Source organism: Mus caroli, unplaced genomic scaffold (assembly GCF_978045245.1).
Source record: "Mus caroli unplaced genomic scaffold, Mus_caroli_1 scaffold_10, whole genome shotgun sequence".
NCBI lineage: Eukaryota > Metazoa > Chordata > Mammalia > Rodentia > Muridae > Mus > Mus caroli.
This window is the reverse complement of record NW_028227265.1, coordinates 58,729,109-58,744,509: the sequence shown is the minus strand read 5'-3', so window position 1 is coordinate 58,744,509 and position 15,401 is coordinate 58,729,109. Positions and strand designations below refer to the sequence as shown.

The 15,401-nt window shown below is 54.7% G+C and overlaps 1 protein-coding gene across 4 annotated transcripts; it reads left to right on the top strand.

Annotated features, from left to right (window-relative positions):
• Positions 1–1,004: 1,004 nt before the first annotated feature.
• Iqcn (IQ motif containing N) lies at positions 1,005–14,814 on the top strand. 4 transcript variants are annotated; one of them, XM_021169617.3, is made up of 4 exons: positions 1,010–1,145; positions 4,824–4,946; positions 5,345–8,710; positions 13,772–14,814. In XM_021169617.3, exons 3-4 carry the CDS (start codon positions 5,366–5,368, stop codon positions 14,735–14,737), a joined length of 4,311 nt encoding a protein of 1,436 aa, XP_021025276.1. In that variant the 5' UTR covers positions 1,010–1,145; positions 4,824–4,946; positions 5,345–5,365; the 3' UTR covers positions 14,738–14,814. The 4 variants fall into 4 exon arrangements, with proteins under 4 accessions (XP_085699986.1, XP_085699988.1, XP_021025276.1 ...); XM_085843860.1 differs by having other exon boundaries at positions 1,005–1,145; positions 5,345–14,814; XM_085843862.1 differs by having other exon boundaries at positions 1,009–1,071; positions 5,345–14,814.
• Positions 14,815–15,401: the final 587 nt, after the last annotated feature.

Below are 15,401 nucleotides of genomic sequence, written 5' to 3'. Positions count from 1 at the left end.
ACTGGCCTCCACCACAGAGGCCCAATGAGGTTTTGTTGATGTTGGGAGTGTTTCCAGTCAGCTGATCAGAGCCAGGCTGGGCCCTTCGAGCCTGTGACTCAAGCACTTGCAATGTAGAGGCAGAAGGGCCATGAGTTTCAGTCCAGCCTGGGGTATATAAGGAGCCTATCTCAAAACACCAAGGACTCTTGACAGAGCATATCATGTGCCCAGGGGGCCTGGGCTCAGAGTTCTGTTCCCCAGCATGGAAAGGCTGGCTCTGCAATTCAAGTACATTTCTTTCCCTGAGTCTCATCTAGCACATGGGCTAAGACCACCATATCTAGGTGCCCAAGGAAACAAAAGGCTCACTAGAAGTGCTCACAACAGCTAAAGGACAGAGGAGAGAGGCAGGGAAAAGCCACAGGGTTGTATGTCTGCTCTTTGCATAGAGACCTTGTTCTAGTAGCCCCTTGGCCAGGAGAAGTGGTTCTGGCTTGAGCCTGCTGTGCATAGGCCAAGGTGTGTGTCAGCCTTGGCTGGAGCACCTATGACTCACATTGGGTATGAGCCCAGCCTGGGGAGGTGGCCCAGAACATTGGCTTCACTCCATCTACCCCCTCCTAGGGCTGTGGCTCACACTGCATGCCCTTTTATTTTTTCTACACAGGGTCTCCATATGTAGCCCAGGCTGGCCTGGAACTTACCAACATCCATGAACTCTCAGGTGCTTGACTGTTGCAGGCCATATGAAGCTTTGCACACGTCTTTTCATGCCCTCCAGGAGATGTCTCCAGGACATCTTGGAGGCTCGGCAGCTATGTCAGGTGGTGACAGACCTCCCTCCAAACACAAGGGGAGAGGTGGGAAGACTAGCTCTATGCTCAGAGCCCTAATTTTCCTTCCGTGTTGGACCATCAGGACAGCTCAGATCCTCTTGTCCTGTCAGGGGCCCCAGTTCCAAGCTCTAGAACCCTTTCCCCTAAATGCTGCTGGGGATTGGTCGGAACTCAGCTGGAGTCATAAAGACATTTGGGTGCCCCGGTTCCCAAGGCTGGCTGTCAGGGCTGGTGGCTTCAGCTCTGGGGATAGGTGAGTGGGCTGGTGGGGGTACCACACTCTGTCATCCAGCTCTTGCCAAGAATGTCTGCATCCTCTGGACTGCGGTAGGTAGCTAGGCCCTTAGAGATTGTATTTGGGTCCCTCAAGCCTTGATGGTACTGTCCCTTGGGCACCAACCCTGTGAGCCTGTTTTCCTTCTCCAGCACCAAGGTAGGGTGGTCTTGCTCTGTGTGACTAAGATGGAGCAGAGGGGTCTCGGAGATGTGCTCACAGGCATCCCTAGACCACTGCCCTGGTGCTCCCCCATTTTCTCTCCGTTCCCCACCCCATAACCCTGTTTCTCCCCCCTCTGCACTCTTAACAGGCCCTGCATCACCTGGTATCTTTCCTTTTCTTTTTTAAATAGGGCCTCATGTAGCCCAGGGAAGCCTTGAACTCACTGGGTAGGTGGGGTGACCATGAATTGTTGTGCTCCCCAGTTCCCATGGTCCAAGCCCCACTTTCCCTGTGACATGGGCATCATGGTCTGATGACAATCGCTGATTGTGAGCCTGCTGGCAGCTCCTCCCAGCACGCTGGGGTTTTGTCTCGCAGGTGTCTCTGTACACATGAGTGTTCTGGGATTTGGATGAAGATTTGGGTTGCAGAGATCATAGAATGGGGGCTCAGTTGCTGACCTCATGCTGGCTCATTGTTGAAGCCAGGGGTGTCTTGAGGGCCTGGGGGACACGGTGACTGCTCCAGGACTGAGGACATCCCTGGGACCTGTCCTGAAGGAGAGGGCTGGTGATCACCCTTGTTGACTGGAGTCAGGGAGCCAGGTTCTGCTGTGGAGCCTGTAGTGACCGTGGAGTGGACAGGTAACTGCACTTCTGGGACTCAGTTTTTCTTTCATTTTTATTAGACAGGGTGCTACTATGTAGACCAGGTTAGCCTGGAATTCACAGAACTTCATCTGCCTCTGCCTCCTCACCACATGCCTGGCATCATATTGTTTTTTGAGATAGGTTCTCACTGGCCAGTGGCTCACAGTTTCGTCAAGACAGAGTGAGTAGCCAGTCCCAGGGACGTTGCCTTACCTCCACAGCTCTGGCTTATAAACAGGAGGTTTTTCATTGTTGTTGTTGTTGTTGTTGTTGTTGTTGTTGCATAAGACAGGGTCTCAATGTATATCCCTGGCTATCTTGGAAGTTGCTATATAGCCTCAGACTCACAGAGACCTGCCTGCCTCCACACAGCTTTTCTGTGTTCTCAGGCTAGTCTGGCCAACATGGTACTGTAGTTCTGAGCTGTTCTAAGCTCTGCCTGTTCCTGTGTGGCGCACACGGGGCTTGAGAGGGGCTCAGGGCTATTCTTATGGAGGGCCTGAATGGTTTCCAGAGCCCAGAGGCTCACAACATTCTGTAATCACAGTTCCAGGAGCCATCCTCAGACCTCTGGGGATACCTGCATGACCACAGCAGTGTCCTCGTCAGTCTCCGTGTTGTGATGAAGTTCATGCCCAAAAGCAATTAGGAAGGGGAGGGTCTGTCAGGCTTACACTTCACACCCATTGAGGGAATTTAGGGCAGGAACTCCCACAGCGCAGGAACCTGGAGGCAGGAGCTGATGCAGAGGCCACAGAAGGGACTGCTTACAGCTGCCTCCCCATGGCTTGCTCAGCCTTCCTTTTCTTGTTTTTGTTTGTTTGTTTGTTTGTTTGTTTCTGAGACATGGTCTGTGTGTGTAGCCCTAGCTATCCTGGAACTAACTTTGTAGACCAGGCTGGCCTCTACCACTTGGCTTACAGTCTAACCATAAGGAGGGAGGCGTTTTCTCAGTTGAGGTTCCCTCCTCTGATGAATAGCTTATGCCGAGTTGACATAAAACTAGACAGTAGAGATGTATAATAACACTACAAGTAATGGTTAATGAAATCAAATGATAAAATGGACTGGAGAAATGGCTCAGTGATTAAGAGCACTGACTGCTGTTCCAGAGGTTCAGTTCCCAGCACCCACATGGGGGCTCACAACCAACTCCCCTGGCTTCTACAGGCACTGCACCACACCCAGTGCACAGACATACACACAGGGAAAATATTCACATACGTGAAGTGAATTGTAAAAGCCAACAACCAAGGCAGCGTGACAGGATGTAGGCGACTCAGCCACCATGTGCAATGGCTCGGCAGTCATGAAGAGCAGCTCGGATCCCAGCACCCACAAAATGACCTGAGAGATTGTACCCGTCTGTAACCACAGTGTGCACTCATATCACACACATACAGATCCACATATAAAACAATGGTTTTTAAAGCCAGATATGGTGGTTCACACCTTTAATCCCAGCGCTAGGGAGACAGAGGCAGGTGGATCTTTGCGACTTTCAGGCCAGCTTGGTCTACATATAGACACGCTGTCTAAGAAAAAAAAAAAAGAATTAAACCGGTCCAATCCTGATTCTGGATTAGTCTGTCTCTTTGGTACTGCCAGCTCTTGCCTTACGTGTTTGGTAGATGTGTTATTAGACTCAGATGTGTTTGTTGTTGCTTGGTCTGATTGTGTCTTCTGTGGATATGAGGCATAAGTACCTCAGTCTGGAACATAGCCATGGTAGCCAACCATTCTTGTCTCTACTCATTTGCCTCCAATATAACCAGATCTTCGTGTTTAAAGTATCTGGTAGTAAAATTAAGTTAGGATCACTTGTCTGACATCATTTATCTATGTAGACAGGATCTCATTCCTTAGACCAGGCTGGCCTTGAACTCACAGAGAGTTGAGTGCTAGGGTTAAGTGGGTGCTACCAGGACTGGTCTAGATTTTGCTGTTGTTGTTTTGTTCTCTCTCTCTCTTGTTTTTTGTTTTTTGTTTTTTGTTTTTTTCTTTTGGTTTTTTGAGACAGGGTTTCTCTGTGTAGCCCTGGCTGTCCTGGAACTCACTCTGTAGACCAGGCTGGCCTTGAACTCAGAAATTCACCTGCCTCTTCCTCCCAAGTGCTGGGATTAAAGGCATGCGCCACCACGCTTGGCTTGTTTTCTCTTTTTAAAAATTGTTATATGTATGGGTACTTTACCTGCGTGTGTGTCTGTGCACCATATGTGTGCCTGTTGAAGCCAGATAGGGTATGAGATCTGCTGAGACTAGAGTTAGGGACAGTTGTAAATGGTGTGGGTGCTGGGAACAGAACCCAGGTCCTCTGCAAGGGCTACAAGTGCTGTTAACCACGGAGTCACTCTAGCCCTGGCCTCACTTTTTTTGATTGCCACATATTAGCTTGTGTGTAGAGGGTGAGTGCACTAGATGTCCATGCAGAGGCAGAAGGTAATGGCAGCAGCTGGTTCTCTGCTCCCATTGGCTGGGTTCAGGGGAGAACTTGTGCTGTCATCCTTGGCCCCAGTCACTCCTCACACTGAGTCTTCTTGCACTCCCTACTTCTTGCTTGATAGTGTGCTGAGTGGGAGTGTCCTGGGTGTGTGCTTTTGGGTCTTACCCTTCTAGATAGTAGAGACATGGACATCCTCTGCTCTCCAGTCTCATGTGTCCTTGGGACCTCTTAGTCCCTGTTACGCGCACGTTAAGTTCAGGTGCCAATTGCCAAGCAACACTGAAGTCTTCCCAGGCCCTTCTTGTGGGATGTCCTCTGTCCTGCCCCCCCCCCTTCCTGACCCTCACAATCCCCCCTGCTTCATCCTCTCCCTCTGTCCTCCCTGCTTCATTCTCCCTGTGCCCTCCCTCCAAGCTCTGTCCTCCCTCGGCCTAGTCCACAGCCCCACCCACTCCTGTTGGTATTTCTAACAGAACCAGCCCAGAGCACTGCTGTGTACATTTCTTGGAATGAAGAACTGAAGACAGCCTCCCCTGTACAGGCTGGCTTTCAAGATTACATCTTCTGCTCCTTTGCCAACTCTATGACCCTCCAAGGTAAGGAGATGGCTGGACCTGCCTTGAGTGCCTCTGCCATGCACATAATACATCATGCCGAGGTTACAGGTCTGAGGGCTGCTGGGTGGTGGGGTCCCTGTTCTCTGTACCTGCTGTCCAGCAGGGACCCTTAGGTTGTGGGCTCTCCACTCTTCACTGCACAGTGACGCATCTGGTCACAGTGTGTGCACCGCCACCCACCTGGTACTCACCCATCAACACTCACCACCTACCTCTCTGCCCCTCACCAACCCTTCTCCCACCCCTCCACGTATATCTAACCATTCAAGAACCCATCTCCACCGACCCACCCACCCATCTATGCAAACCCTCATCTGTCCATCTGTCCATCCTCCCTACCTACCAAACCTCATCCTTCGCCCCCTCCCCCCACCCAGACTTTTCTGCCTGGCTCAGGAATGGCAGCAATGCAGCCAGAAGCTCAGCTCCAGTTCCAGAACCTCATGTCACCTAGCGGGCCACGCCTCCCTCAGCCTACCCCCATTCACCAAGAGAAAGTGGCCAAGCTACGTCCTCAGGTCCAGAATGACTTCTGTCCATCCGAGGAGCTAGCAGTGTTACCATCACAAGAAGTGCCTCGCCTGCGGGCGGTGGTGGAGAGCCAGGCCTTCAGGAACATCCTGGTGGATGAGATGGACATGATGGTGTCACGGGCAGCCACTGTCATCCAAGCCAGCTGGAAGGGCTACCGGCTGCGGCAGAAACTCATCTCCCAGATGACAGCAGCCAAGGCCATCCAGGAGGCCTGGCGACGCTTCAGCACGCGCCGGCTGATGCACTCCAACAGGCTGACTGTTAAGAAAGCGAAGAGGGAGGAGGAAGAGGACATTCCTTACCACCAGCCACAGCAGGTGCGCTTTCATGCCCCAGAGGACCAGCCACCAGTCATGGTGACTAAAGAGACTCAGTTCCCGTCCTTTGACAATCTGGTCCCCTCACAAGCCACAGTAGGTCCCTGTGCCAGCAGAGTCCCCGGAGGTGGTCCCCATCCACAGTGTGTGATTGACAGATTCACAGTTCCCAAATATCAACCCTGCATGTTGACCAAGACTTTTCGGAGCTCTTGTCTCATGAGACACTTGGAGGGGGACAGTCTGAAGATCAGGCATGTGGCTTCCAAGACCATCAAAGTGGGGGCCCTAGAGGCAGCAGCAACAGGGAGATATGGCCAGGCCATGCATGGATCTCTGAAGACCCAGACCCAGGCTCACACAGAATCAGATGTCCCCAAGGCCCCACTGCATATATATCCAGTCAACAAGACCCACACCAAGGTGTGTCCAATGGCTGCTGCCGCCCCTGAATCCTCAGCCACAATGTCCACAGCACCAAGGAGTGCACCCCAGGCACACCCCACATCCCCAGCAACTGTCATGAAGATGCAAGCAGCAACCAGCCCGACCTCCCCAATGATCAGGCTCCCAGCTCCTGTGGGACCCAATTCTTCACTCTCTAACACACCACAGATGCAGATGCGTTCCATGATGCCTGGGGCCAGGATACAGCCCCCAGGTTCTGCTGTGGCCTCTACAATCAAGGCCTTACCACACTTTGGAGCGCCTGTCATGAAGGTCCCACTGCAAACTGGCTCTGGGTTCACAATGACAAAGACCTCACTCCAGATGAGACCAATGACCAGAAGCCAAGCTCAGACATACACGGTGTCCACTTCATCCAAAACCTCCCCGTCAAGCCCCACGGTCAAGCCTTCACCCCAGACACGCCTGGCAGCTATGATAACCAAGACCCCAGCTCAGTTACGCTCCGTAGCTGCTGTGTTCAGGACCCTGTGTGGTGGTACAACTGAGGCAGTAACCTCAAGTCCCAGGTGTTCACCCCCAAGTCCAGTGGTTGCTGGCAACACTCCATCCCAGGTCCACTTGAATAGCACAAAGACCAAGGTCACTGTGAGCACCAAGCAGGCCACCACAGTCGTCAAGGTGAACTCTCAGTCATACTTGGGCAGGTGCGGCTCCCAGGGGAATCTAGACACCATAGTTCCTAAGCCTCCAGCCATGTATCCACTGGAAGTAGAAAAGATGAAGTCATGTCCCGCAAGGTCCCCCAAGAAGGAAGCACGTCTCAAAACTAACACAGCCATGGCAGCCAGAGCTCTGTCTTGGACAAAAATGATGGAAGATCGGAGCAAGGCCCTGACTCAGATCAAGCAGAGGGCAGAGATCATAAGGGTTCACGTCAGGGTGTACATGCCTGAAGAGATTCCTGTGACCCTGACCCAGGCCCAGCTGGCTGTCCCCCTGACCAAGGGCTCCTCCCAAATCCAGCCGCCTCCCTGCCAGGCCCGAACTCTGCCGGCCTCACCCTTCTGTAAAGCTGTGTCCCAGTCTTACATGCCCTCTGGGCTGGCCCATGGCACACCTGAAGGACAGCGTCCACCTGTAGGTCTCTCTGCCTCCCTGTCCTCCTCACCACTGGCCGCACACCTGATGTCACTCACAGCCCAACTCCAACCTGCTTGTGAACAGGCCAGGTCTGTGTCTCAAGATCATCTGACCAGGTCATGTCCAGCCTCAGCCCCTCTGCAGGCAGGGTCCTCAGGGACCTTAGTTCCTCCTGAAGTGTACCCAAACACATATTCACCTTCCTCTACTCCCCAGCACCACGTGGCCTCTCTCCTGGCAAAAAGCTCATCTCAGCTGCGTCCACCTGCTGAGCATGCCAAGACCATGAACACTAAAACCACCAAGACAGCATGCCAGGTCGGTCCATCCACTAAGCTCAGCAAGGCCCCATCCCTGGCCCAGCTCATTACATGTCTGGCTAAGGTTCCGTCCCAGGCCCAGCTGGCCACTGAAACAGCCAAGTGCCTCTTGGCTGCCCACCCTACCACTGACCTCAGAAGCAAGACCCAGTCACAGACATTCCTGAGCTCTTCCAAGGCATCTGTCCAGTTGTGGCAACATTTGGGGACACTTAGCACTGGATCCCGTGTCAAGCCAGATGACAGGAGCGTGGCCCAGCCCCAGCTCCATAGCCATGCACCAAACAAGACCATGCAGAACTTACGTTCAGTAGCTACAGATAGCCAAGGCATGCTGATACCTCTGATGACTCCCAGTGGACACCCAGTGTGCAATGCAGAATCCTGGGGTGACAGTGGACGGGCACAGACCCCACCTCCATCTCCTGTGCCCAACCAGGCAGTGTCCTGCCACGATGACCTGGCAGCATCTGTTGCATCCCTATGTGCAGACCTGGTGGCCATGCTGGGCTCCCCTGAAGACCTGCGGACACTCCTGGTCAAGACACTTTCTCAGGGGGAAGTAAGGACGGCATTGAGTCAGGCCCTATCCCGGGAGGTCCTGGGGCCGTCTGTGGTCAAGGCCCTGCCCCAAGGCATGCTGGGAATGGCACTGATGAAGGCTCTGTCGTGGGGTGAACTGGGTATCTCCCTGTCCCGGGCCCTGTCCCGAGGTGAGCTGCGTCCAGAACTCAACAAGGCCACACAGGGCAAGCTGGCCGAGGTCCTGTGTAAGGCCTTGACAGAAGAGGAGAGGGCCACACTCAGCCAGGCGCTGTGCCAGGGTGAGCTGGGTGCTGTCTTCACTCAGTCCTTGGCCCAGATGGCCCAGAGGACAGGCACCTTCCTCCCTAAGGCCACCTCAAAAACAGTGGGGAGCCGGATGACCACAACGCCTGCCCCAGTGGAGGTGACTTGCAGCGGGAGTCTGTCGGTGGCGTGGGGACCTGCGATGGGTCCTGTAGGAGCACGGTGTAGCAAGGTCAGGCCACCATGGGAGGGCTTGCCCTGGGAACAACCTGATGGGATCCTGGGGGAGAAAAGGGTCACATTGGAAGGGTCACCCTGCTCGCCACAGTCCACCGTAGGCTCTTTTACTGGAGGGAAGGTCACCGAAACTTACTGCTGTCCTCTACTCAAAATACCCACGCTGTCCAGGGAGGTAGGTTCGGTCCTTTATTCTGGTCTCTATCTGAGGTCGTTGGATATTGACTCCATGGCTTGTGGTGAGGGTCCCCATGTCCCCAAGCGACTGTCCCAGCCACCACCTCCTAGTCCATGGCAGCCACTTGTTGCCAACGGTGTAGGCCCAAGCAGTAACCAGCCGCCAGTGATCAGTAATAGCACAGCCCCAAGCTCCTGCCAGCCATCTGTGGCCAGCAGGGTACCCTACCCAGGGTCGTCGTACCAAGAGGGCAACGTGGTGGCCAGCAAGCACTCGGGTCGAGTGGGTGATGGGAAGTCCCCCATGTCCCCATGGCCCTCTACCACTTGTCATGGCAATGTGTGTCAGTGTCCAACCCCAGGGATGCACAAGAAGTCTCCCTGTGGCTACTGCTCTTCCCTAGTCAGGAGTCGCAGCACAGTGCCCAAGGAGACTTGTAAGCAGGTCCTGCCGTCAAGTCACAGACGAGTAACGGCACCACTGAGCAGTAAGGACATGGTTACCATCGTCAGGAAGGTAGCCGAAGAACAGCGTAGTGCTCAGCCATCACCAGTGTCCCCAAATCCTAAGTCACAGAAAATCTCCAGCAGGTCTACCCTCAAACAGGAGAAGCACCCCCAAGTGTCCTTGGCCCCACCCCATTCCCTGAGCCAGGCCACTGATCACCACAGGTCCCTTCTGGATGAGTTACTGGCCAAGATCCCACAGCACCCACAGATTGTGTTAGCCAAGAGCTATCCCAGGGTCCGCTGCCAGGACAGCTGTAACTCTCAGAACTCCTTGCAGAGCAGCCCCTTAGCTAGCGCCTCCATTCCATCTAGATTGCCACCTTCAGAGGGTCTGGAATGTAGCAGGGAGGGTAACATGCAGGAATTCCAGCCAAAACTGAAGGAGATCAAAGAGGCAAGGTACAGGCTCCAGGGGCAGCTGGAGAGAACATGCCCAACTGGTCTTCAGAGCACGCTCCTCAAGTTCCAACAGCCCACTCTGGGACTTGGGTCCCTCCTCTCTAGCAGCACCAGCCTAACCTCAAATCTCCACTGGGACTCAGATAGTGGGTCTGACTATAGTACTGGGGACCTGACTGAGGGACTGTCCCAGGACTCAACCTGGCATAGGAGGAGTCAGGTTCAGGCCAGGGACCAGAAACCAAATGGGGTCACTTTCCTGGATCCTGTCCAACCCAAAGACAAACTGGCTCATGGGGGAGCCCCAAGCCCTGGCCAGGCACGCAAGACCAGTGAGGGATCTCAATTCCTAAGCCAACCATTAGAGGCCAGGGGGCTGTATCCAAGCTCATCTCAGTCTGCAGGGTCCAGTGCTGTGCCCCCAAGCCTGGCTCAGCCATCCATGGGCACTAGGGTGTCCCCAACCTTAGCCCAGCCATCCATGGGCACTGGGGTGTTCCCGGGCCTGACAGAACCACTGATATATTATGGGTCACCTACAAATTTTAGTCATCCATTTATGTACGCTGGAGGGTCCCCAATCTATACCCAGAAACATATGGCTTCTAGTGTACCCTCAAACTTTACACAGACATCTGCTGCTGGTGTGGTGACCTTAAACAACCAGTCAGTGAGCACTGGGGTAACTTCAAGCCAGGCTCAGCCATCTGCCACTACCCACAGAGCCCCGAGGCCCACTCAGTCACCTCTGAGTAGCTGTCCACCGCCTGGCTCCTCCTCCATGCCCACACAGGGTGCAGGGCATCCAGACTCAGTCCAGACATCTGTAGCTACTGGGGTGTTTCCTAGCTTTTTCCAGCCATTCCCATCCTATAGCATGCCTTCACATTTTGCTCAACCTTATATGGCCACGGTTGTAACCCCAAACTATGTGCAGCCATGTATGTCCCACAGCATGTCTCCAAGTCTAGCCCAGGCTTTCATGGTCAGTGTTAGGTCCCCAACCCTGGCCCATGCATCTGTGGCCAACGGGGCATCTCCAAACCACAATCAGCCAACCACAGCCAGCACTGTGGTCCCTGGAGTACTCAAGGTGCCTCTGTCCAACAGGGTGCCCCCCGGTCTGAACTCCCCATTTCTGGCTCCCAGAGTTTACCCTGATCTCTCCAACGTCCCCGCGGCTACCTTGGGAGCCCTGAGCCTGTTGCCGCCCACTGTGGTGTGTGGTGTGGGTCGCGGGGTCAGCAAGCCGGCTTTCGGCCCACAGCAGCACACACAGCAGGACAGCAGGGCAACTCAAAGCCAGGCCCCCATGTCCAACCGAGGTGGGGCACAGCCATGTGCGAAGAGTACAGCAGGCCAGCCATCGCTGGGAGTCTGCAGCAGCCCAGGTGGAAACCTGATAGATGCTAGGAGCCAGTCTGCCCCTCAGAATCCCACTGTTCACTCTGAGCCTACCCAGGCCAGCAAGGGGTCCCCAAGTCCTGTGGCTCAGCCCACGTATGGCCTTGGCCAGCCTTCCGTGGCTCCTGCTGTAGGGGGCAGTGTTCCATGCCAGGCTTTGTTCAGGAGCATAGCCCCAGGGATGCCCCAGGGTCCTCTGGCTACTGGACTATTCCTAAGTGTGTGTCAGGGGGACAACCCACTCCCCATGGCTGCCTGGGCCTCACCAGCAGATGTCCACTGGACTCAAAATCAGGCTGCCATGGCCACAGGTGTGGGCCAGAGCTCATGCCCAGCTGTGATGCCCAGGATGCAGGTCCCAGCTGAGCTCTTCCCAAACCAGCTGGGCACCAGCATCCCTCAGCCCTGCGCCACTCTCCCTATTACATTAGACCCCCAGCTCTTCTCTATGGCCACCATGGTCCAACCCAGTTATCAATATGTAGGTATGATCATTGCCGATCCAGCAGGTGCTGTGGGCGGGGCTTTGCCCCAGGGTTCTGTAGATGGAGAGGCGTCTTCAGCACTGGCTGCCAAGCCTGTGCTTGAAAGCAAGACTCCCAACCTTCCTCAAGTGTCTAAGATCAAGGATGTAGGCAAGAGTCTCCCCCCTGAGTCCACAGCAGATGGATTGGCCCAGTATGTCCCCCCAGAGTCCATGGTGGAAGGTGTGGTACAGAATGTTCCCTCAGAGTCTACAATAGGTGTCAGGACCCAGAACCTATTGACAGAATCAGTGGTTAGTGGTGAGGGCCAGAGCCCCCCCAGAGATGCTGGGGCCAGTGATGTGGCCCTCAACTTCCCTCCATGCCCTGTGGCTAGCAGCAAGGCCCCTAGTCACCCTCAAGAGACTGATGGTGGTAGGAAGAAGCTGAGCCCAGCCGTAGAACCCTCACTAAGCTCCCAGAGTCCAAGAACCTGCCCGAGTTTTGTGGCCAGCAGGACAAGTAGCACGGCACCACTGGGGTCCATGCTGGTAGGGATCTGTCCACGTCCCTTTCAGGCGACACAGTATAGGGAAGTCTCCCAGGTCTCCTTGGCACCATCTGTCAACAGCCTGGCCAATGCTCACTCTCCAGCATTACAGAAACTGGCTGAAGACCCACACCACTCGCCCACAGTCTTGTCAAGTGCCTCACAGATTAGCCAAGACCCTGGGCTGACAAAGCATGTAGGTGTCGATGACCTGACCCTGCCAAAACCAGGACAAATGGCTGACACAGTGTCCTCAACAGTGGCACCTAGCACAGACTCTGTCAAACCACAGGGCACTGAGACTGAGTCAGAACTGAGGGCAGGCCTTGGAGCGACAGGAAGAGAGAGTCATGGGCAGAAGCCTCTGGTCGCTGAAAATGCTCTCAAAGACCAAATATTCTCAAAGGCTCTGTTGAACAAGGAAGCTCCCAGACAAGTCAACAGTGCGCCCCCTGTCCCTAAACAGGCCCCAAGTTTAGGTAAGAGCCCCATAGCCAGTAGCATCGCTGTTCAGCCCTCAGCCTCAGAAAGCAACAGTGGTCCCCAGAACCTCCTCCCTGCTCCCAGGGTCCCGAGCTTGCAGAAGGCCGCTGTGGACAATTGGAGCCAACTTCTGGCTCCCAGTGTCTCAGTGGCACCACTGAGTACAGGCAAAGCTGGGACAGCTGAGTTGTCTCTAGGGTCAGAGGAGGCCAAGCCTGGAAACCCCAGAGCTGTCAAGAGCTCAGGGGGGACAGACTCAGCACCCCCATCTAAAAATGGGGTGTCTAGTGCCTCCCAGTTTGGAGAACCTCAGGGCCACACCAAGAGTGACCACCAAGAGTCCCTCACTGCTAAAAAGTCCTACCAACCCAATCAAGTCAGCTTTGTCTCAGAGCTTCTAGAAGGTCCCATGAACAGATTGCCCCCCTTTAGTCATCCACTCAAGCTGCTACCTCGGGTCTCATTGGACAGTCACAAGGAGCCCTCAGGGACATCCACGGTGGGCATCACACCCATTACCCATGTGGGGGATGCGAGGAGACAGAAGGCAACCTCAGGAGTTCAGAGGATGTCTCTGGCCCATGAGCCATCATCAAGTGGCTCCCAGAGACCCCTTCTTGATGAGGCTGCCCAGGACGGCAGAGAGGCTGGTCTGCCAAAAACAATGCTGGACCTCACCACACACCCTGACCAGAGGCCCACTCCTGTCACAGGCCCCAGAGTTAGCTATGATAGGGGTTCCCTGGTCCCAACCATGCCCCACAACCAAAATGTTGAGTACATCAACCGCCCTGTCACTGGCTATGATGGGGTCTCACGAATCTCCACTGCACCTCACAGCCAAAAACATCCACAGGTCAGAGTCCCTAAAACTAGTTTTAGTGAGGGCTCTGAAAGAGTCCCCACCATGCTCTATGGCCACAGACTTCAACACATCAAGGTGGGTGAGACAAGCCTTGGTGGGAGTTCCCGGGGCCCCAGAACTACACCCCACAGCCACAGACCCCATCTTGTTACACACCCCAAAACTGGCCATAATAAGATATCCCCACCCCCCACTGTATCCCAGGGCCCTGTGGATGCCGGCCTGGCTGCTGGCCAGTCATGGAATTCCAAAGTCCCCAACGTATCGGTCAGAGCCACAGCACATGCTGGGGCACCCCAAGGCGTATGGTATCCCAGCAGGGGCCACAAGCCATGGGACCCCTGTGGTGCAGAGGTCAAGCTGGACCGCAAGCCTTCAGCTGAGCTGCTGATGTCAGTACAGGGCATGGAGAAAGTTGTCGTCCAGGCCGTTGTCACCATCCAAGCATGCGCTCGTGGCTACCTGGTGCGCCGCACTGTGAAAGTGTGGCACCAATGGGCCACCATCATCCAAGCTACGTGGCGAGGTTACCGTGTACGACGGAATCTGGAAAGGCTGTTCAGGGCCACCACCATCATCCAGGCTGCCTGGCGCGGCTATTGCATTCGCCGGGCCCGGGCCCGCCAGGTACTGCTCCCTACTGCGTGGCCAGAGCACAGTGGTCGAACCAAGGGAACCTTGGACAACAGAAATAGCTCCGAGCACCGCTGCTTCCTATCCTGTCAACCAGATGTCTGCAGCGTTTGCCAATCCCTGGGTCCCCCGGTAGAGAGTCCGCCCAGCGTCGTGATGCTCGTGGGGTCCCAGCCACGCACTTGCCACGTGTGTGGCCACACACTCTCCACACGAGTGGTGCAGGGCTTTGGCCAGGGCATCTCGAGCCAGCCTGTCTCTCGATGGGCCTCAGCATCCCAGCAGAACACCCTTCTTAGCCAGCAGCACAGAGCATGCACCATCATCCAGGCCGCCTGGAAGGGCTACAGGACCCGCCGGCAGCTCAGCCAGAAGCAGTCTGCAGCCAAGATGGTTCAGGCCGTGTGGAGGGGCCATTACACTCGAAGCTGCCTCACCACGGATGCACTCTTGGGAACAGGAGGCCCGTGGAGCATCTCCAGGAACACTTCACGCCATACCTCAAGGGCTTTCTCTTTGCACTGGCCTGACGTCTAGACCCCTCCCTGGCTGTGGGCAAGAGACACCATCATGGCCATGTGGCCTCATGAGTCTTGTGAATAAAGCATGCTACAGCCTGACTCTGGTTATGTATCTTGAGTTAAGGGAGGAACAAGGGGAATTCTAGATCCTGCCAACAGCAAGGAGTTCCAGTGTCTCCAGCCAATGTGGTATCTATAGTTAGGCTTGGGGAATCTTAATTATTTTTTTTAATATTTTTATTACATATTTTCCTCAGTTACATTTCCAATGCTATCCCAAAAGTCCCCCATAGCGCCCCCCACTTCCCTACCCACCCATTCCCATTCTTTTGGCCCTGGCATTCCCCTATATTGGGGCATATAAAGTTTGCAAGTCCAATGAGCCTCTCTTTCCAGTGATGGCCGACTAGGCCATCTTTCGATACATATGCAGCTAGAGACAAGAGCTTCGGGGTTCTGGTTAGTACATCATGTTGTTCCAACTATAGGGTTGCAGATCCCTTTAGCTCCTTGGGTACTTTCTCTAGCTTCTCCATTGGGAGCCCTGTGATCCATCCAATAGCTGACTGTGAGCATCCACTTCTGTGTTTGCTAGGCCCCGGCATCGTCTCACAAGAGACAGCTATATTTGGGTCCTTTCAGCAAAATCTTGCTAGTGTATGCAATGGTGTCAGCGTTTA

Coding starts and splice junctions, on each gene's coding strand:
- Iqcn (XM_085843860.1), top strand. CDS start 5,366: ATGGCAGCAATGCAGCCAGAAGCTCAGCTCCAGTTCCAGAACCTCATG.